This window comes from Pseudopipra pipra, chromosome 8, assembly GCF_036250125.1.
Source record: "Pseudopipra pipra isolate bDixPip1 chromosome 8, bDixPip1.hap1, whole genome shotgun sequence".
NCBI classification, from domain to species: domain Eukaryota; kingdom Metazoa; phylum Chordata; class Aves; order Passeriformes; family Pipridae; genus Pseudopipra; species Pseudopipra pipra.
Window position 1 is genome coordinate 4,778,182 of NC_087556.1, and position 23,591 is coordinate 4,801,772.

General features: G+C 39.2%; 1 protein-coding gene across 6 annotated transcripts in view; it reads left to right on the top strand.

The window, feature by feature from the left end:
- Positions 1 to 23,591, top strand: part of LOC135417813 (catenin alpha-3) — a 438,645-nt gene that overhangs the window by 94,941 nt on the left and 320,113 nt on the right. For 5 of the 6 annotated variants that reach the window (XM_064662319.1, XM_064662320.1, XM_064662326.1 and 2 more), the window contains 2 exons: positions 4,137 to 4,400; positions 9,723 to 9,926. In XM_064662319.1, the coding sequence (XP_064518389.1) occupies positions 4,137 to 4,400; positions 9,723 to 9,926 (468 nt within the window). Of the gene's footprint in view, positions 1 to 4,136; positions 4,401 to 9,722; positions 9,927 to 23,168; positions 23,434 to 23,591 lie in introns of those variants that run through there. The other variant, XM_064662323.1, reaches the window with a different exon arrangement.

The following is a 23,591-nucleotide window of genomic DNA, read 5'->3' on the forward strand; positions in this document are numbered from 1 at the left end:
AAAATGCAAATGAACTGGCTTTGGGAACACAGGTATTCTCTGTGAAGAAGCAGATGATGTCTTTAGGAAGAGTTTCCTGTGAGTTTCCATTTCTACAACACCAAAAGATCTACTAGTTTGCTTTCTAGAGGTAATGGCACGATTTTGATTCAGTCAGAGAGAAATGCACAGAGGTGTGTTAAAACAAATTCCTCTGATTTCGTGCAGTTCTGAATTTACTGGCAAACTGTCACAGTCAAGTCACTGTGAATGCCTGTAAGGGGAACTTTGGTAGTCAGTGTAGCACAATTCTATGATCTAGTAATGTCTCAGGAAAGTTTGTGTGATGAGGCAGGTCGGGGGGGACAAGCTGTGAGGTCAGTCCATGGATCCAGATGAGAGACAGCCCTGTGGTATCTCAGAAGCCCCGTGGTGACAGGTGGAACTCAGGAGGTCAGTCTGTGGGCTGGGTCCATGGCCAGGCAGGGGCAGCTGTGGCTGAGCTGGAGCCCAGCAGCCTTATGGCACAGTTTGGAGAGGGACTGAGGGTCCCAGGGTGTGTGGAACTGGGGCTGCAGGGCCCAGGGATGAGCGTGGCTGCAGCTCCCAGGCGAGGCTGGCCCTGAGGGGTGGGTGTAAGACCTGAAACCCATGTGAAACCGTTCTCTTGGCAGAACTGCCAAGCTGAGAGAGCCCTGGCACTCGGTGTCAGCCCCAGATCTTTTTCACTTTCTTGTCCGTGAGATACTTTCTTCCACTGAATAGGACAACACAGTGCTTATGAAATATGTAAACTGGAGCCTTGCCCAGATAAACAGCGCGTGAATGCACTTGGAAGAGTTTGAGCTCTGTTATTGTCTTTGATTCACCAACTGCACACAATTTGGCAGTCAGTTTTGACTGAAAGCTGAATGCTAAAGCCCAGGTCTAAGCTGTGATAAAAACTGATGCTTTTGTGTCCTGGTTCTATAGTAGTATGAAACTGTGGGGGTTTGCATGCCTGTGTTTTTTCTGGAATCAGAATTTGATTCAATAACATCTGTCTCTGAAGAGAGCAAGCTGGGGAAGTGCAGTGCACTTTGAGGCTGTCTGTGTGAAGCTGGTGTTGACTGCAGCTGGTGCAGAATAGGGCTGTTTGATTTGTCCCAAAGCTTCGTTCGCAAAGCCCAGCCATGATTTGTACCCACAGTGATGCTCAGACCCCGTGAGTTGTTCAGGGAAAAAGAGCTGGCTTCCTGGTGTTTTGTGCTGTCAAACCTTAGATATATTATGTGTGATAAGGAACAGGATTTTTATTTTCCCCCTTTTTTTTCTTCTTGTTGAAGTAGAGCAACCAATGCTTAACTGTGAATGTAGTTTTCAAATTTTCCATTCAAAGTCTTCTTGTCCATTCACCATGTTTAGCTGGAACAATCCACAGCTGAGAATCTGGGACTCTCCATTCATTTTCCATTCTTGTCAGGGACAATCAGGTATAAGAAAGACATAGAAGTATGTCCTGGTAGAGCTGGGGCAGCTATCTGGGGAAGTGTCACTGTACTGGGCCTCTTAGGTCAGCAGCGGTTGGAGAGGGGATTATTTGTGATCTCAGCTGGTCTTACATGACATATCTGACTTAGTATGGAAAAACTTGTGTCAGACCAGTGGGCATAGTCTACTAGTCTAAAAAGAAGTTGGAATAAGAAGAAAGTGGTAAACTATGAAAATAAAAAGTAAAATAGCCTAAAGTTCAGTGAAGTAGCTGGGTGAACTGCAGATTTTTGTAGAGACTAACTTCCTTCTTCAAAGAACTAGTTACATTATTCTGATAACCCACATATGCAAAGGTTTGATAGAGAAATCACTCAATTTTAGGTATTTTTGGTCCATTTATGGAGAAGATCAATCTAGATTATCATCTATTTCTTCCTTTTCACATGAAAAGTCTTGAGGAACTAATTCTTCCTCAAGGTGGAAAGGAACCATGGCCCTACAGCTTCGTTTGGGGCTACCCAAGGCTCAGAGCTGAACAACAAAGTAGTGGTGGGTCTAAGCTTTTTTAAAAATTTTAAACATGTTATTGAACAAAGTGAGGCTGTTCACAAGTGAATTTACCAGTGCCACGACTCTGAATCTCTACACAGTATTGTGTGAAAGAAAGTATTCTGTGTTTACTTAAAAATATGAACTTTTTGAACCTATTTGACTGTTTCCAGCCGTGTTTCCAGGTGCTGTGTTACTGACTGCTGTTACTAGCTTTGTGCTACTGGCTTATCAGTTTGGGATTTCTTATGAACCCCCTGATCCTGGTCAGACAGTACTGTTTTAGAGGGAAACAGTCACTTTGAAGGACTTTCAGGTTTGACTGTTTGTATATGATGCAGCAAAGTAAGAAATGGTTAATAAATAGAAGGTGGCTAGACTGAAGTATTGTGGTGATTTCCCATTGTATCTCGAGGTCTGTGGCTTCCTTGCAGCACCAGGAGAAATGAGATTAGTGTGCTGTGTTGTAATATAATTGTAGGAAGGATAGATTCACTACTTAGAGCAAGAGCCTGTGTTTAAAAATAAATAACACTCTTTGCTGAAAAAGTCCAGTGCTCTGGAAAAAATGCAGATGCTTTACTGTGTTTGGAGGTGCAGTAGTATTTGGATTTGAACACACTGGGCAATGAAGTCATTCTTGCAGAGTGGTGATTCATTGATGTATTGGTTTATTAAAAATGTTAAAATCTGTTGTGAGTTAATACGCTCAAGAAAACTCTGTTTTATAATTCAGATATCAGCTGGTTAAACCATTCTCTGACTCTCTTTAAGGCTCCAGCTCTCTCTCTCATTTGTTTGTTTGGCTTTTACTGTATGCCTGAGATTTCGAAGTTAGCCTGGGGAAGTAAGATGCAATCCGATGTCCAATGCATATCTTGGAGTAAATGAGGTTTTAAAAACATAGGACTGGTTCATTTAATATTGAATGCTCTCTTCTTCAGCCATAAACTTACAAACTTTATGCAGTGAGAAGTGGGTACTGTGATGCTTTTGTAAATAATGCATATAGAGACTGATGCAATGCAAAGGAAAATAATTGGACCTCAGCTTGCTTTAGGGTAGCCTTTGGAGAAGTTTTGTATGCATTGTGTTGTTCATTCTTCCTTGTGCCTCTTCTCATTGTTTGAAGCTGGTGCCACAGGCTCTGATGTGCTATTTTCCTTCCTTTTTTATTTTCCCCCTGAGTTTAATTATCTCCTTCACCCAAGCCATTTTGCAAATATCTACTAGTGTTTCTCAAAGAGACAAGATGCAGAAGGAGAGTGGGAGAATGTCTAGAATAAAATAGAATGGAAAAGGAGGCTCCTTACAATCCTGATGTTGACTGTGTGGTTGTCCCAAAGTCCATAACTTTCAGCTTTCCAAATAACAGCTCCCAAGTTTGATTCCTGGACCCAGTTAAATTTGCCTCGGTAGCTCTGTCCAGCTGTGTGTCCTTTGTTGTCCGGGCTGGTGGGAGGCAGTAGGGTTTCAAGAGGATATGGGTGGAGAAGGGAGGAATAAGATGAGTGTGGTAGGATCCCTGAATGCTTTAAGTGTGTACACAGCAGGAAGAAGGAGAAACAGGCAGTAATACTTCAGATATGGCTTGTCTCAAGCACATTTTTAATTTCCACATTTTCCAGGCTTCCCATTTCCCAGGAGTGCAGGATTCTTATCCCTGACCCATTGTTCCTTTCACCAGCTTGGGACATAGGCTGGTGGGGCAGGGAAGAAAACCCAGGAAATTTGTTTAAATGCAACAATTACACAATGCCTTGCTTCACTCTGTCTGCACCTCTGTCCTTCTCCATTGCTTATGAAGAAAGACTTGTCTGGGAGGAAAGACAACAAATTTCCAGGCCAGTTTTCTCGGAGAAGAACTGCTTAAAAACAAGCAAGACACAGACAGTTCATGGTGCTGGTTGTAAGCAACAATAAAAATTGTGGTTGTTTTACCCAGACTTGGTTCATTTCTCATGGCATAAAGATGATTCAGTTGTAAGTACTGTTATAGCCCATTTTCACAATCTTTGATGAATTTAACTTGATGTTTCCTTAAACAGAGTAGAGGTAGGAAAGAAATTGTTTATACATTACTTGTCAGTTTTGAAGTGCTTTTGGAAATAAACAGCATGTTCTTTTGCTGACAGGATTTGAAATCTAGCAGTCAGCGAGATGAGATTGCTGCAGCACGTGCATCCCTGAAGGAAAATTCCTCTTTCCTACATTCAATATGTTCAGCTTGTTTGGAACATTCAGATGTTGCATCCCTTACAGCCAGCAAGGATTCAATTTGCAATGAAATACAGAATGCTCTCAATGCAATTTCTAATGCTTCCCAAGGAGTTGGAAATAAAATGGAACAACCTACGTCTTGCACAGCTACTCTTGGAAGTGCACTTGATGAGCTTGAGGTATGTAAACCTGTGAGACTACAATGTTTTTGGAATTTTTTTTTTTTTAATAACTATTGATGACATAAGTGGTGGGCCTAAGGGCATTAGAAATTGATGCTCTGCTTAGTCTGAGTCTAAATAGTATCACTCGGAATTGTTTCATTGAGAGGGATTGCTCCCTTCAGAAGAATTTGGAATTAAGTCTCCAGTATGTTCAACATTTGGCTGAAATGGAAGGGGAAGAGTTAGTTCCAAGTGTATTGCTAGTGCTGGAGGCAGGTGGGTCCTTGGTAAGTGGGCAGAAGCCATGAGTTGAGTTTACTAATCAGTGATTATGAGCTGGCAGTGATCACTGCTGCCTTGACTGCATTTGAATCAGTACCACACGAGCTCAAGTCCTTTCCTCTGTCATTCTGTTATTTATATCATTGAACAATTTAGAAACCTCATCTGCTTATGAAATAAAGTGACATAACCTATATGCTTTCACAAATTCTGTATTTCTGCTTCCATTATTTAAGTGAATACTTGGAGAAGGGCAGCTCTTTCTCTACGCCTGATCTTATCCTAAGTTTTTGTATGGAGCTTCTCCCTTTTCTTGTGGCTGCTCTGGCTCTTACCAGTGTCATTTTCCATTGTCCTGCCAACACTGGTAAAAGATCTCCTGTAGATGGGATTACAGACCATGATCCTCATGTGCTGTAACTCATGTAGGCCCAGACCAACAAAAGCAATGAATATTTCTAAACACATTTGCAAATATTTGTGGTTTTGATTGTAAATTCTTGGGCTTAGCAAATCTCAGTCTCTGAACTCCAATATTGTTGATAGGTTTTCAGAAGAATTGGTGTTATGACTGATGGGAATAGACTTTGCCTAAAATTTTCAGTGGCAGATTAAAGAAATACACTGAAATATCACACAGATTTGGTGGTGGCAGTTTATTGACAAAAATAGACCTCTCAGTTGTGCTTGAAGTTTTTTCCCCCTAAAGGAACAGGCTACAATAGCACATTACCTGTTATCCCTCCTTGCTTCTCATACTGGGTTTTAAAATTATAGTTTCAAACCTGTTTTCTTAACAAATAGAAGAAAAAAAAGAAACATTTAAGAGTAATACATAATTTGTTACAATGAAGCTCTGAATGACAAATGTATGCTTTAAATGAGAGGTATTATTAACCTGGTTTACTTACAAATTTTTAAAAAATATTTGGCTAAAAGGTTGCATTTTCTGACCACAGATGAATTCATCTTGACTGTACGTGAGCAGTACCATTTAAATAATTTAAAAAATGTAATAAAATTTATTATAGTTCTAAAATCTGAGGTTTGTGATAATCAGAAAATGGAAAAATAGTATTTTTCACTGAATTTATTTTTATTTGGAAACATAAGAACATAGAAGTCTAACTGTTATAAAAAGCCATTTGCTTATGGAGTTTTAAATGTATTTTTACCTAAGTACCACAAATGGGAATTGAAGCTGTGTGAGTTAGATAAAGCAAAATTTATAACTTAAAATGATTTTAGGAATTACATAGTTGCATTCTTCTCTCTTTACAGACAGTTCTATTGGCTAAGGACCTGAAATAACCTTTGCTCTATCTTCTTGTTGCAAATCCAGTGCCATGAAATAGATTGATGTAGTAAATAGTCTGTTGGGAACAAATCTCATTAAATGTTTATAGTGTGGAAATGTATCACAGAGCCTACCCAACGATCTAGTATCTACATGTTCTGCAATGTCATTCTTCCTTTGCCAGTGCTGGCAGCGTGGAAGTTATTAAAGATTTAGAGGTGAGGAAACCACCAGTAAAATTAGAGCAGCTAACCCTTAAATCAGTAGAGATTCTCAACAATTCCTCTGAAAGGCTCCAAATAACTCCCATGCCATTTATAAATAAACGCAAAATTGGAACTTTAAAATTTAATTGCATATTAAGATCTGTGAGAAGAGTGTGTGGGCGCAGGTTAACTGATGCCTTTCCCTGCTCTTGCATCTTCTGAATGTAAAGAGATTTGTCACAAAATGATCCAGGTGTCACATGCCTGACTCTGTCAGCGTGTTCTGCTCTGTGGTCCTTTAATGATGTCCAAAGGCTGTAAATCAGTCCAGAACTTCAGGAAACAGAACCAGGTTTCTGGATACCTGTGATCCCTCTTTTTTCACGCATCAGAAGTCCAATGAGGGAGAAAACAGGGATCTAATAACTCCTCTTAAATGCTCACTTACACTTAAGAGCTCAGGTAGCTGAGCGCTCTTTAGCCTCTTAAAGCAGAACTGCAGGACTGCCTGTGGCGTGGCTGGTGTCTTTTCTGCGTAGATTTACTTATAGATAGTTGGTGAAATTGTTTGAAGAATTTAATCTGTGGGCAGAGTCTTAACTCGTATTTTCCTGTTTACTGCTGCCTAGGTGTTTCTGATTATTTAGTGATGGACCACAGTAGCTTTTTTGCCAGTGCTATTGGTCCATCTTGGCATGAACTTTCTACAAACTGTCTCCCAAAGGAGGAGGTTTCTTCCTCTGTTTCATCTGAGATTTGAAGGCAGTCATTTTTCAAGCTAAATGGCTAATTGGCTGTAGCCTTTAGGTGTGTCTTAATCTTCCACAATCAATGAAGCTGTTTTTTAATGCAGTAACATTTCAATATTGTACTTGGCAGGTGTGTTTTGTATTACAATGGACACTGTACATATAGCCTGGCATGAGGGGACTTAGTTGGGAGCTTGACAGGAAAGTTGCTGCTCCAGGACCAAGTGGCAAAATTTAGCTGAAGTACCACAGAACACTTTGGTATTAAGGGCTCTAATTGTGATTGAGGGAGGCAGAGTTTCAAATCTCCAACACCTTCTTCCACATCAGAAATGAATGTCCTGACCTCTGGAACTGACTATATCTTAGAAGATCTTCCCTTGTCATTCTTAGAAGATCGTTATGGATGAGTCTTTCCTGCATAAGATTAATGTGAACTTGTCTTTTGGGTGCAAGTTAATTATATATAATTTTAAAATGTAAATATTTAAACACTAATGGCTAGTTTTATGCAGTTTTCCAAATATATATATATTAATGTGCTAGTTATAAAAGTCAAAGCCGCTTCATTTTTAATTTTGCTATGCCTGGATATAGTAACAAAGTAACAAAGATCTGAATAATGGAGTTGTCGATGCTTGTTAGGCAGGAAAACACATTTCCTACTGCTGAGAACTATTTGATTCTGCTTTTAAAGTTACATAGTCTTATGTACCGAGGTGACAGCTGAAAGGGATTAATTTCCTTTGCATTTCAGACTTCTTAATGGCACTCCATACCACTTTCTTACAATTCCTTGTACTGCATTTCCCTAATTTCCTGCTGCGCCTGTTGCATTTGAGATGTGTAGTAACTCAGCTTGCCTCCAGGTAAATGGGGTGCAGCTTTTCTTTGCTTCCAGCCCTTCTCTCACTGTTGTAAGGAAGCTCAGCAAAGAAAAGAAAAGAACAAAAAAATAGGTGCCCTATGCTAATACTTTTAATCTGTCTCTAAGTTCTCCTTGTGAACAAATGGTATCGTACTGCCTTCACCCTTCCAGAAAAGTGTCCTCAGGTGCATTTCCTTCCTTCTGTGGAAACAGCTGCTCCAGGAAAGGAAGGCTTTTGGTGACAACACTGAGAGCTGGATTGCTGTTCCCATCGGGCCTGACTCTGGACGTTGGCAATTAGGAAGTTGCCTGCAAAAGCAAAATGACTTCCTGTGCTGCGGCTTCCATCCACTGCCAGCAAGAGGTTAGGAAATGTAGAGGTATTCAGAGCAGAAGAGCAAGCCTCCTTTATTCTGTCCAAGTGCTCTTTCTTTCCTTTGTATTTTGGCCTTCATGGCAGGGTCTGCCAGGCCCTGGCAAAATTTCAGCTTTTCTTCTCTCTTGTTTGGAGAAGGCAAAAGTCAGCTATTCTTTTTTTTTAAATGTTGAGTGGTTCTTAACTGGCTCCTACTTCTGCAAAAGAGGATGAAAGCAGTGAACTGCCTGTTTGCTTTCCTCCGTCTTTGTGAGTGGGCAAACTGTTCTATTCCAGTTTGGCTTTGGTTCCATAGTTGTATGTAAAATTCACATTTCCATGATCAGCATATTTTTTACATCTTTGAATTAGGAATTAATTAATTACGTTATTATGTTGCTTTATGGATATACAAATAGCTATGTTTTTCATCTTTAGAATAATGAGGTTCTTTCCTTCCTGCTTGCACATAAATTCCTTTTCACTGTTATTGTATCTGGATAGGTGAACCTTGTTTTGAGAAAATCCAGGAACTTGGAAATGAATAGTTATTGCTTTAACTTAATCTGTGGTTACATCGGCTGGATACACAGGAACACCTGACATAGACTCATAAGCCATTTTAATGGTCTATCCTTTCACTTCCTGGAACAAATCCATGATCTCAGTTTTAGACTTTTTATAGTATCTCAGAATAGGTAACAGAAAAATTCCACTTCAGGGTACATGGCATAGTTTTCTTGTTCAATACTTCTGAAATGTTTGAACTACCTGCGAGTGTAAGAGGTGAATGGGTGTATGTGGAGTAGAGGTTTGGTGGTCAGAACTATAATGACACTGTTTTACGTATTCAGTTACATTAAAAATTACTAGTTTGTATTTCTTTAAATGCAGCAGCTCAAATATACTTACTTTCACATTTCATGAAAATATCCTCTCTTCTTTATTTGCTTGACGCACAAATGTTATTAATTTTATCAAGCCAAAAGAGTTGTCTGCTTTGGTTTACACTACCTACTGAAAAGCAAAGGGCACTTATATCTAGGTCCTTTGCAAAAAAGCAATTGTTAAACAAAAGTTTCTGGTTTTTATCTTTGCACATATTCAGCCTGTTAAAGGTGGCAGCAGTGACTTTGTCACAGTGTGGGATTGTATCAGGCTAAAAATCAGCAGAATGAGACTGCTCATGTAATCTGATGTGACATTCGCAGCTGTGAGCTAGCACTGCTGTTTTTGAGGTAAATCCAGAGGTTCTCCTGATCTGTAAAAGACTAAAGTTTGGAGGTGTTGAAATGAAGTCGAGACTCTGGTCTGAGGATTTGATAACATGGATAACTGGCTTGGAAAGTAGTGAGATCTGAATGGCAGAGAGAATTTGGGTTTGTCTACAAATGATCTCTATGCACAGCCCCACTAGGGAAAACAGAATCTGCCATGGTCAAAAGTTTTTTGACCTTCCAGTGGGAAGGGCTGGTTGCAAGTCTAGGAAGCACAATGTCCCTGTGGTTCATGCAAGTAAAAAATAGAGCAGTAACCTAATTGGGCTGACTTTTCTTAACTAGACTCCTTATTTTTTCCAGAATTTAATTGTCCTGGATCCTCTTGTAGTGAATGAGGAGACAATAAGGCCCTCCCTAGAGAAACGTCTGGAAGCCATTATAAGTGGAGCAGCTCTGCTGGCCGACTCCTCGTGCACGCGGGATGTCCATCGGGAGCGCATCATCGCCGAGTGCAACGCCATCCGCCAGGCCCTGCAGGACCTGCTCTCAGAGTACATCAACAATGTGAGGCACCAGACTTTTTCCTTTTTGAAATGTCTGTCTCAAAGCCTATTGTTAGAATATATTTGAATTTAAGCCATAGTTAGTGTCAGTTAGAGTTTAACCTGTATTTCTTGACATGCTCTTTAAAAGGCTGAAAAGGACATTTTTTTACATAAATCTAAGTAAAAACTAAATACATGTTCCCAGAATGAGTAGGTATTGTATTTTATCATAGCTTGTGTCTAAAGTCTGTAGCAAGTGCTCTATCACAGATACAACGTACATCTGTAGATTATTTTATGCTTATTGTGAACCATCACTAGTTCAGGGCAGACATAATCCTTCCTGTGCCAGCAACAAAGAGTTTTTTCCTAATGCCACTTCGTAGAGCAGAGTTTGAAATTGTAATCTCTGTTCCTGTAGAATGCAACAATTTAATTAATAATTTGTTAAAATGTAGGTATTCTGTTAGTATTGTTTTCAAGTAGAGTGTTAACAGCATGGAGTGTAAGAGCACCAAGTTACAAATGTAAAAATTACTGAATTGCTAGGTTGGGAAGATAGTACTGTTGGGTAAATCCAGAAATCTGGTTGTCTGGCATGCTTATAGGCTAATTCAGCTGTGAATTTTTTGAAAAGGAATATAGTTTGTGTTTTAAAAATAACTTTTCTTTTAGATTTGACAAATGGATTTGGCATTTGTTATGTCTGGCAGTTAATTCCTGAGACTATGGAGATGGGTAGCGTTAATATGGCTACACAGTGTTAATTCCATGCTTTTTGTCTGTAAACATTTTCTGTAGACATACTGTTCTTATCTAAAGATAACTCAAGATGATTCATCAAGCACATTGAGAGGGCAATTGTATGATACAACTATTTGTTTCCTTTTTGGGAAGCTGAAATTCCTTTCTATTCTGTAAATCATACCAGTTAATGCAGTCCAAAGCTGTTCTAATGAGACTATTTTCTTATTCTCTTGTTATTAGGATAGTGTTGTGTAGGGACTAAGATAATCTAAGCATATCAGATGTCTTTCATCACACAGATATTGTACTTTTTGATGTTTTCTCTTTATTTAATGGGCAGCAGGTGAAATTTGCAGGTGCTTTATTCCAGTTGCTCTTCCAGTCCCTCTACCAGATAAAGGTGCTGTAATATTTTTACTCAGAATTTAGCTGCAGTTTCTGTTGAATGCAGCATTAATTCCTGAACTTCTCTGGTGGTGCTTTACATGTGGGTTGGCTGTGTGTTATCTCTTCAGCTTGGCATATTAGTCTTTGATACTCTCTTGTAGCAGATGTCTGTAGCAATATCTGCTCTAGAGTGGGTCAGGTTTGCTGTTAAGTGGCGGAAAGTATAATAAGGGTTAGACCATCCACCTTTAATGGTTGGACTCGATGATCTTGAAGGTCTAGCTGATTCTGTGATTCCAGCTTTTAGTAGCCCAGAGCACGTGGAAGGATGCAGATGTGGTGAACAGCATCCCCTGAGTCCAAAAGATCATGGTGGGTTTGTCCCAAGAACAGTTTTTTATGTCTTGCTGGCATAAAAGTACAAGATTGTAAGTCAAATGGTCCTAAATTCTTAGACTCTTGAAACAAAATCGAGGTTATCTTTTTTATTTCAGAAGCAATCATGGTTTTAGGGTTACATAATGCAGACTAAGGGAAAAAGAAGAATACGTATCCCACCCCACTGACTTGGGAAAGTCAGAAAGCAGCTATTTAAATATGTCAGTAAGGGAAAGTGTCATATAATTTGCTGCAGAACACAGTGACTGCACAAGGTGGCAAAGATGAGGGAGCAGAAAGGAAAAAATACAGAAGATTTAAAGTTATGAGGTGTTATACTATGGTTAAATGACAGGAGTGAATGTAAAGTTCTTAGTTTCTTTTAGAACTCTTGATCTGCTTATACATTTATTATTGAACTGAATGGAAAACCACCAAGAATACTTTATGGCTATTACTGAGACTGCATTAAACAAGTTTTTCAATACAGAGCATTGAGCTTAAACAGGGTCATTGCCAAGGACTTGTGTGCCTAAATTCTAGGTAGGTTCTGCATTGTCTGTTTTTTTGAAACTAGGCCTCAGTGTCTGAACAAATGTACAGGAACTTAGGATTTAGCCCCAATATTTGAAATGGTATGAAGACTATAGCTTTTGTGGTTCCTAAATTTATCTTTTTTTTATTTTCCTCAGTTCTTTGAAGTGTCTTATAAGCCTTAAGGACCTCAAGTGGAATTAAGAGCCTGTTGATGCCAGTGAAAAATTACTAAAAATCTTTTCTTTAAAGAGTTTTTAATGCAAGCTGGGAGAAACATCTTTTCAGCAGATACTTGCTTTTATGTAAATGTCTGTTTTTCACAGACACTTTATCACAGTGAGGTGATGCAAAATGGTCTCTACACTAATAAAGACCTGCTCAGTCTCCAAGAACCTTCAAGTTTTTCTGTTCACAAAATAATTCAGGCACACAGAAAATTGCAAATACATTTATAATTCCTCAGAAAGGCAGCAACTTTTGTTCTGAATTTTTTTAAAAAATTTTTTGGAATTATTTGTGTCCTATCTTTGTCCTTTCTGAATTTTACTCATAGACATACATTGTTAGGGGATATATTTGCATTTTAAGACATCAAATAACAGGAATTACTACTGTGGCTTTGGATAGCTTATCAATGGCAGAATCATGCCATAGCACGGCTATGAATGTAATAATGTATCCATAGGAGCAATCATTTTCTTCTGGTAATAAGCACTTGCATCTTCCTAATGATAAACTCTTGTCTTCTCTCTTCATCCTTTACAATGAAAAGTTATTGAAATCATTGGAGTGTAGCAATACTAATTTCATGTTTCTCGGGCTCTGCTTTTACTCAGTCACAATAAAGGTGTGCACTTACCTGGGTGGTCAAAAGGGATAACAGAGTTGTGATTGAGTGGGAGCTGAAGTGGCTGTTGTGAGCAGCAATTAGGATGATTGCAGGCACTGCTGTCTCTGCCTTCATTAAGTAGGGAAGGTATGCCTGAATAATTGTTCTTCATCCTCCTGTGGATTTGAATAAAATCACTACCTAGATTGTTAAGGTTGGTAAAGAAGAGTCAGATACACTGATGAGAGCTGCTCTCTTGAATTAAAATTTCCTTACTTCTGGAATGTTGTTTCATGATATTTGAGCTTCATTAGTTTCTCATCTTGTTCTGGCTATTGGTTGGGTATATGTGTGTGTATAAAATTCATATTGGGCAGGTGTATTTTGTCTCTTCTGATCAGTTGTGATTTCACTTTCTTCTTGTGCATTTCAAAGATTTCTGTTTCTTAACTGGGTTTTTATGTTAAGATTACCTAAATTTTGGGGTCAAATAATGTCAATACAGTAGTTGGCATTTTCATTTGGATTTTCAAAGTGAACTAGGCACCAAAGCTCTGTGAACCAGCAGCAACTTGGTAATTTAACCTGCTGTTCTGGGCGTGCCTGTGGCTCTTGTGTTCAGTCTTTTACTGAGGCATTTGAAAAATGGGAGGAGACTAATGACTAATTTTACCTTGAGGCCAGATCAGGAAGGGAACTGAATTGACCACATGGTGTGTATTTATGTTACATGTCTGGTGTACTGATAATCCAGCCCTGACCATCTGTGTAGCCCAAGGGCAGGCCAAGCTGAGCCTGACTATAAACCTGCCCTGCTCTGTGTCAGACAGCGTGGGACTGCTCCAGGAATGATGTTGCGAGGGAGGTGAAGTGGGTGGTGGCAGACAGTGAAGCACCCACATTGCATGTCAGGAATAGTTGAACCTTGCTGGGAATGCAGCTCCTGGTCTTCATTAAATTGGGTTCCCTCAAGGTTCTCTGTGGCCTCTTGCTTCACCACAGGCTTGTGTCCACACCACATTTGGGTTTCAGGCATTTTGGGATCTGAGTGCACCAGCTGAAGTGCTGTGAGGATGAGGTTAGGAGCTGAAATCCCTGAAAATAGGGGGACACCTGAGACAGGGAGAGAGCTGGACTGTGCTGTGCCCTCTAAAGAGAAGGGGTGCAGTACAGAGCCTTCTGTATCCATGGGGAAGGTCCAGCTGTGGGAAGGGAGATACAGTGGAGAGCTGGGACATGTGCCATTGTGTCTGTCTACATTTCAAATTCTGATTGTTCACTTACTGGAACCTGAGCATTGGGAATTCAAACTCAGAAAATGGATGGAAAACCAGCAGTCTTTATTGATGGTATGGTTCTGGGCCTTGTCCTTTGTCTCAGCTCTTAAATTTGAGTGCTGTGGAGTGCTAATGCCTTGCTCTGCCCCTGCATTGAGTACTCTTCAACAACAGCTTTAGGGTTTGACCCACTGTCTCGCTGTAGAGACTGTGATTGATAAGGGTTTGTGTGGTATTTTATTGCCATTCTTACTCTTTTAGGGTGGAAGGACATATAGATACCTCAAGCATACAAATACCTCAAACTTGACGTTATTTGTACTTTATGGTTTCCTGATGAAAACTTTTAACACTTCCTTGGGTAGAAGGAAGAAAAGACACTTTGGTTTCTCATCACAGTGATGCAGTGTATCTCGCATTTTAGCTACATAATCTTGCTCTGAGAAGTGGATTTTTCATTTTGATGCTCCGGGGCAACATTTTATATAGATCTGCAAGAGTTCCTCCAAAAGAGTGATTTCAGATTGAAGAAAACATTTTGTTCAACTTAAAAAGGAAATGTTTCATATTTTTAATTTTAGGAATTGCCTGGTCATTCTTGTTAGATCTGTGTAGTTGCTCTCTGTTTGAATAACTGAGCCTAAACTAACCAGGGACTTTGCATAAATTCCTTGCTAAAATCTTTGGGAACAGAATGGCTGTTGTTTATTCATGCAAGGGGTTGAAATAGCTGACTTCCTGAAATCCTTTTTAAATTATTTTCGATTTCTACAAAGGGGCATGAACAAACAGAGCTTGTGTTCATGTCTTTTTGTAAAAAGACTGGATTGAACACTCTTACTTTACTGTCCTTTTCATATTCAAACAACTTAAAAAAAATGCTGTTCCAGAGAAGTTTGGAATTGTGGTATATCAAGATGTAAACTAGAAAAAATTCTGTGTGGGTGGAAAGTGTCACTCAGTTCTTTGTTTTTATTCATATTTTTTTTTATTATTTTTATGACTTTATTGAGTATTAGATTTTCAGAAAAAGGATTTATTCTAGTAAAATTGCTATGACCACATGGCATATTATGCTGGCATTTATGCAAGAAAATATGTACTTTTCATGATTCTGTTGTAGACATAGCCTGAGGAGTTGGTTGAGTTGACTTCAAGCACTCCTACAGAGGACTTTCTTTTATATGCAGTATGTGTAATTGAAAATTCTTTTTCTAAATGTTAACTCTTGTCAAACGTTTTATGGGGGAATTAGATACAAATTGTTTCCACCTGAAGTCTGGAAACATGGGGGCCTTGCACTCCATACCAAATTTCATGAGTTCGTGGTGTGCTGTTGGGAACTAGGAAAACTACCATCAGACCTTCGTGATGCAGTCATCATCACTTTGTATAAGAAGAAAGGAATTAAATCAGATTGCTCAAATTACCATGGAATTACTCTGCTCTCCATTGCTGGCAAAATCCTGGCAAGAATACTCTTAAACAGACTAATACCCGCTATAGCAGAAGAAATTCTACCTGAAAGTCAGTGTGGTTTCAGAGCCAACAGGAGCACCACAGACATGGTATTTGTTCTTAGACAACTGCAAGAGAAGTGTAGGGAACAGAACAAAGGTCTCTATGTAACCTTTGTTGACCTCACCAAGGCATTTGATACTGTGAGCAGAAAAGGTCTGTGGCAGATTTTGGAACGTTTAGGTTGTCCCCCCAGGTTCCTTAAAATGATCATCTCACTCCATGAGGATCAGCACGGCCAAGTCAGATATGGCAATGCACTTTCTGAGCCCTTTCTAATTACCAGTGGTGTGAAACAAGGCTGCGTTCTCGCTCCTACCTATTCACAGTCTTTTCCAGCAGGATGCTCCAGAGGGCCACGGCAGACCTCGAGGATCAGGACGGTATCTACATCCAATACCGTACTGATGGAAGCCTTTTCAACCTAAGATGACCGAAGGCCCACACCAAGACCTTAAACCATCTTGTCCAGGAGCTGCTTTACGCTGATGACGCCGCCCTTGTTGCCCACACAGAAACAGCTCTGCAGCGTTTAACATCCTGCTCTGCAGACACTGCTGAGCTCTTTGGGCTGGAAGTCAGCTTAAAGAAGACAGAAGTTCTCCATCAACCTGCACCTCAGGAAGTCTCCTCTCATCCCCACATCACCAATCAGAGCTCAAATCAGTCCAGCAGTTTAATTACCTAGGCAGCCTCATCTCCTCGGATGGTAAGATTGACAGGGAGATAGACACAGGCTAGCAAAGGCACACAGTGCCTTCGGAAAGCTTCATAAAAGAGTTTGGCGAAATAAACACCTGAAGAAAAGTACCAAGATCAGTGTTTACAGAGCCATAGTGCTGTTCTACTCTCTTATATGGTTCCGAATCATGGGTCATCTACCGCCACCACCTGCGTCTCCTAGAACGTTTCCATCAATGCTGCCTCCGTACAATCCTAAACATCCACTGGTCAGATGATGTGACCAATACATCTGTTCTAGAGCAAGCAGCAGTCACAAGTATTGAGGCCGTGTTGCTGAGAACACAGCTGTGATGGGCAGGGCACGTCTCCAGGATGAAGGACCAACCACCGCCTCCCTAAGATCCTGCTTTATGGTGAACTTGCCACCGGCTGCCGCATGAGAGGAGCCCCAAAGAGAAGATACAAGGACTCCCTGAAACAACATCTCAGCCTTGGCCATATTGATCAACAGAACTGGTCTACTCTGGCCTCCAATCGGGAGGCCTGGAGACATGCCATCTATAACACTGCTGATGCCTTTGAGAACGCCTGCAGGATCACCCTTGAGGAGAAAAGACAACACAGAAAGAACCATGTCTTGCAGAATACACCATCTAAGGAGTCTTTCTGCTGTGCCTTTTGCAATCGGATGTGTCTGTCTCGTATTGGCCTCATAAGCCACCAGCGTGCCTGTAATAAATGTGGATAGAGCCTTCCCAAATCTTTGTTCACGAACCCTAGCCATGATGATGATGAGATACGAATTGTTAAGGAGGAGGATCTTCAGTCTACTTAAAAGCCAAAAGTAGTCTAGTGAATTCCCCAAATAGATTTACAGTTGAAAAATAAGCTGCAGTTAAATTTACCTGATTACAGGTATTTTTATGGAATTTGCAGTAATCTGGGATCTATGCACATGAACTGGAGAAAGATAATGAAAGATTTTCTCTCTTTAAGCCCTGTTTTTAATTTAACAGTTCTGAGCGAAGCTATTCCAGGATTAATCGGATCTGAACATGAGGCCTGTGTTGAAGTAATGTAGCGTGAGGAGCAGCTCATGGCTCTGTAGAGGATGATTCAGTACAATAGTCAGTAATTTGCATTTAGTATACCTGACAGAACTGGAAATACATTGGGTTGCTGAAGATTAATTTTTTTTGGAGGGGGAACCTGCAGTAAAGCAGCATTTTCTCTCCCCAAGATGAAATAAATCCTTGATCATGGTGATAGACAAGTATTAAAAATAAATAATCATGTAATTATTAACTCAACATCTAGCTAGCTGTTCAGTTTAAAAGAATTTTCCAATTCTTACAGTTCATTGCAAATGGTTTTTACAATGTGAGTTTTTTCTCAACCAGTTTCCTATTTTCTGGAGGATGTTAAAAGCTGGTCATTTTTCTAAATGTCAGGATGGCATTTCTAGGAACACTGCTGAAGGCTGGTTTTTCAGATGCATTTATCTTGGGTTTTATCCTCTGTATGAGGCAGCTGATTTTTGTTGTCCAAATACATTTCTGCATTGCATTCTGTTTCAGGTTAAAAGGTATTTACTTTTTCCATATGTAACAATTCTTATTAAAAAGATCAATCCTAATTGATAGTTCAGGCAACTCATGATAGAGTGTTGATATGACTGACAAATGAATACCAAATCCAGCTTTTAAAAGAAAGAATAATTTTTTGAAACAAATTCAAAATGCCTTAAATTCTTCTCTTACATACTTAGCAATGAAGGTTTTTTTAACCTACACAACCCCAAGTATCTCTGTGCATTCTTTAAAAACATGTTCAGTGGGATAATATGCTTGATGTTGACTTTAGTCTGACTCCTGACACTGTGTCCCATGCACAGACTGGGGAAGGATGGGCTGGATAAACTGTCAGTGACAGGGCTGAGAACTGGGTGAAGTGTTGTGCTTAAAGGATTGGGATCATCAGCACCAAGTTCAGCTGAAGGCCAAGAGCTGGTGGCAGCCCTGGGTGCAGTCCTGTTCGGCCCATTAATGCCCTGGATGACGGGAGAGGGCACTGTCAGCACGCTTTCACTTTACATGGACCTGCAAGGAAGGGTTGATGCACCAGCTGGTTTTGCTGGAATGGGTTTTCCAGGGAGGTTGTGGAGTTCCCATCCAAAACCCAAAGGAACTTGGCTGTAGTTGAAAGTGCTTTGAGCAGTTAGTTGGACTTGGATGCTGTCCAGACATTCCTGCTGACTCCACTGTGTGGAGTCTGATGCTAAAGATTTGAATAAATTCCAATGTCCATGCAAATTCCTGGATGTCCCTGCCAGGTTCTTTTAATATAAAGTAAATCCCATTATTTGCTAATGGAAGATTAAAAGATACTTGGATAATGAGGGTAGGACAAGAAATTATGTGGAGTAAAGTAGTAAAAAGAAAGTTTCATTTGAAAAATCTCTGACACTCTTGAGGTGGTGAAAGGGAGAGTAGTTACTAAGTTAAATTCTGTGGTAGTGAATCCTCTGTGTAAAACAAAGGTTAGAATGACTCCTTGAATTCCTTGCAGAAGTCATTTGGGAAGGGGTTGATTAAAGGCTCTCCCTATGAATTTCATCAGCCTGAGTGTTGAGGTCTACTGTGTGGCTAAAAACAAGTGCTTTTTCTTGTAGTTACTCGGATTTAAGGTATTTGTGTGCCAGCAACCTGTGAGATGCTGCAGTTCTTAATTTATAGAACGAGACGTGACTTCTCTTTGATAGAAATGGAGATATTGGCATAGCTGTCAACTATCTTTTTGACTGAATGTCTTGCCTAACTTCTCTTGATCTTTTCATAATGAGGAATTAACAATGGAGTTTTATGTGGAATAGCTTATGATCACTTTTGATGAAATCAGTAATGCATCATATTGCATGAAAAATTCCAGTGCTTTGTCATTACTGTTCAGCCAGATCTTAAAACAGTGACTTAAAAGAGATTGGAGACCTGGAGATCTAAATCTAAATTCCCCATATCCAATTACTTTCTGAAAAGAAAACCAAACACGGCTTAAAAATCAAGACCAGATCTTTGTCTGTGGTCATCAACAGCGTTTATTGGCACTTCCTTTTTATTTTAACTTTCCTTTCAGTGGATTAATTTCCAGTTGTTGTCTGTTATTTCTGTCTGATGTTCTACTCGTTCCTAATCAAGTAAAATAAAAAGGAAGAATAATATTTTGTATAATTGTGTTTATGATGAATGCGTACGATCAGAAGGCTGGCAAATGAAACAATCAAACCACCCTCCACCATCATATTAATAAAAAACAGAAGTCCTTTAGTCCTTTCAAGATCAGCTTTTCTCAAGAACTGCTTCTTGTGGTTGTTTTCTAAGCCTGTGTTGCCAGTTGGCACATTTTCTTTCTCTTCGAGTAGGCAAAGAAAATAAATGTCTAAAATCAGACAGCTGCAATGATTAGTAGAATACATTCAATAAATTATTCTACTTGCTCTATTTACTGAAAAATCTTTCCTATCTTAAGTTATTGTAATTATTTTTAACCATTTTTTTCATTATCAGTAGCTAAAATTAAAGAAAATTTGTACAAAGATGGAAAGAAAGGATAAGTCAACTACTTGACTCGAGGCTGTACTCAGGAATAATCTAGGATTTTCTTTTCTATTAAGTAGTGAGCTTCTAATTTTTTCAAGACCCTAATATTTATGGGAGGAATTGTCAATATGTAAAAGATAAGTGAATATTACTGAATATATTTAGCTCTTTGGAAGAGAAATGAAGAAGAATCATTTTGAATTCCACATAATTAGGAGAAAATAAGAAATATAATAATTACATATACCCTCGAAGCAGTTAATGGAAAACAAAACTGGAGCTCAAGGTAAATTTCCTCTGGAAACTTGGTTAGTACTTTTTTTTTTTAATATACATTCTTAATGTGTCTTTACTAACTGGGCACTGCACAAATGGATCATGTATACATGAGAGAGCATATGCACATAAGCTGGAACCATTTTGGTTCCATAATGATATTTCCAGTCTTCTGTTTGCACTAATAAGGAAGTGAAACTTTGTGAAGTTCCAGTAAAAAGTGTGACCTAAATGAGACCAACCAGTGAGTAGGTGAAGGGAACATGAAATGCTGGGTGACAGCTTGGAGCCACTTTCTGAGGAGGTAAGTTCATAATGGCATTTGTGATACTTGCTGCTGCTGTGCTTTCTCTGTTTCCATGGAATATTCTGCTTTTGATAAACTGGCAAAATTCAGTAGAAGAGAGATTCCTCTGGAGAATTTTCAGGCAGCTGTATTCCTGATTTCTGATGTTGTGCTTCAAGTCTTGCTCTGTTTTCCATTTAGTCCCTATCATTGTCAATGCCATTTTAAATGTCTGATAGAACATATTTTTCCTCATGGAAAAGTAAGCTTTTCCATGTCTGGAGGAAAAACGATGTTTGGTAAAGGTCAGATATTCATATTATTTCCCTGGCATTTATTTAGATGCAGATCTGGTAGAGTGCTATTACAAACCTAAATAGCTTAATTAAAATAGGGATAAGTCTGATAAGGTTTTGAACAGCATCAAAGACTTTCAGTTAGAAGAAAAAAGTAACTTGCAAATTTTAATGGTGAAGAAGAGGATGGAAATCTGAGCATTGGAAGTAATTTAGAAGGAAATAATAAGAAGGGAAGACCTTTTTAAATGGGGGACAGTAATTGAAAAATACTACATCTTTTCTACCTGTTTCAGGCTTCATGTAAATAGTTATCTGGGAGTAAGTGCTTAATGCAGTTAATAAGACAAAGTGAAATATATGCCAGAAAAAGGTTTAACAATACTTAAGAAAGGAGTTTCTGAACCATTGGCCTTGACTGTAAAAATCTGTGAGGAATGAGTATTAAAAAAGTAGTAGGAAAGCAAGACTTATCTTAAAACTAGGGAATTTATAGATCAGTCCCTTTGACTTGGATAAGTGTGAAGAAGCTTCAGGAAATCCTTACATGTTCATTTCCTAAAAATCTTCAGGATAAGGTGGTAATAAACCACAAGCATGTATATTCAAAATACGTTTTTGTCAAATACACGGAGGTCTTTGACAGGATAGCTGGGAAGAGATCACGAGGGAAGGAGTAAATGTGTAACTTGCACACTGAGAGGACGTTTCCATGAGCAAACTTGAGAAGCAGTTATGTGTGTACTGAGGGAAAATAAGGGTCACTGAAAAATAATGTTCCTAGTGAATTGTTATTTATACTGCTGTGGGTCAGGGTGGGGTAGTTTAATGAAGTGTGATTCTGCAAGGACTGGCCTGGGACCATCAGAATGATGTATTTTCATTAATAAGGTGGCTGAGGGAATGAAGAGTGGAATTACTGAGAGTTTGAATGATGCTACCCTGGTGTGACTTCAAAGGATTTTATAGGTCAATAAAAGCATTCCCCTGCCTTTTTTTTTCTTTCTCTCTTTTTTTTTTTTTTTTAAGGTTGGAGAAATGGTCTGAAATCTGCAAGTTGAAATGTTAAGTACAAACAATTACCTTTGGGAAGAAGTTCACTGTATACATAAAAATACCAGGATTTCTGGCCTAGCACTGGTACTGTTCACATGGTGTTGGGAGCTATATAGAATTGCAGGTGACATGAATTGTCAGTAGGGCTCTTTTGGCCATCACAGCTTAAGAATAACATGGACTGATAAGAGGAACAAAGGAAGCAAGGATTTTAGAACACGCAAGAAGTAAGAAGCAGCTGACTTAACTGAGTGTGTGAGGTAGAAAGGAAAACGTGGAGGAGCAGAGGAACCTGCTAATACTTTCATATATGGAAGAGGTTTTCATAAGGTGTGTGTTGTTAAATTATTCTCCATATCTGTTCAGAGAAAGACAAATGTGATTAGCAAAAGGCACAATATGTGCAATTCTGGGTTAAAAAATCCACCATATAGATGAGTAATCACTGGAACAGGTTACCTTGGGAGGCCACAGTGTCTCTTTATGCAGACATTTCAGGCTGGGTAGACTGCCCAACATGAGGAACGTGTGCTGCTTCGGAGTGGTCGGGATGTGCAGAGTGACAATGAGGTCTCTTCCAACCCCATGGATTATTGGCTTACAGTTTTATTGAAGTAATATTCCCAATCTTCATATTGACTTTTCTTACTACAAATTAATCCCCCCCCCTCCCCCAATTAGTGTAGAATTGTAACAGTGAGTGCTTTTTATATGCAGGGATCAAAACTGGACTGAAGTTTGGTGGGGCCTTTAGACTTCCAGGTTATCTTCAGATAATTCCAGATAGCTTTGTCCCTTCAAGGATCTGGGGCAGGCTGGTTAACAAAACAAGCTATTAATAGTAAGCATACTAGGAGTTTATTTCCTTGTGAGCTATTAGCATGAAAATAGTACATTTAATAATGATTCACCTTATCATGTCAGCAGGATTTTTTTGTACTCTGACAAATTTATTAGAAAGATTTATATAAATTTAATATTTTAGAATCTACCTATTTTGCATCCTATAATCTGTTCATGAACTAGAACTTAAGTACAAGAGATAGAAAATTGGAATTTTGCTGTACAGGATTAAAACTTAAGCAACCAAATTGCATTTGTGTAATGTAATATGGAACCTGTTCTCTCATATGAACATTTTTCTCTGAAAATAGATATACACTGTAAAAACAACCAACCAACCAACAAAACATACCTTTCTGTAATTTGGTTGTTTGGCAGAAATCCACAATAATTTCCTAGTGTTAATATAAAATCTAATAATTTTTAATATTTAGCATTACTCTTTGTACTTACTGTCGCTTTTAATTATCTTAATAATTATTTATTAACTTAAGGAATGTCAATATCACTGCTCTTAGTGCTTTTATGTAAGAGAGAACATCACTTTGCTTCCTTTTGGCTCTAGTTGAGGGGTGATTTACTCAGTGTTTTGTCAGGCAGATATAACTTTGTTATCTGTTACCAGGGAGATGTCCAGTTTGACAGTCCAGGTGCGGTTGTGTTGTTCAGTGTTTAGGCTCCCAGAGTGAAACTTGGAGAAAGGAATTTTTCCCAAGGTTCTAGAGGAAGCTCTCCAGGATTAATGCAAACCAGGGCGCTGCTGCAAGGTGTTGGACTAGGAAGCAAGAGTAAGCTACTCACAGTGTCAGGATAAAGGTAAGGGGGACACAGTCACTGGAGTCACCTGGTCATCTGAGATTTCTTTTTCAGAAAACTGTGTTCAAGTTGGTAATTTTGTCAGCTCTGCTCTGCACTGGGGCGGCCTCACCTGCAATATTGGGGCAGTTTTGGGCTCAGCAATATAAGAACGATAT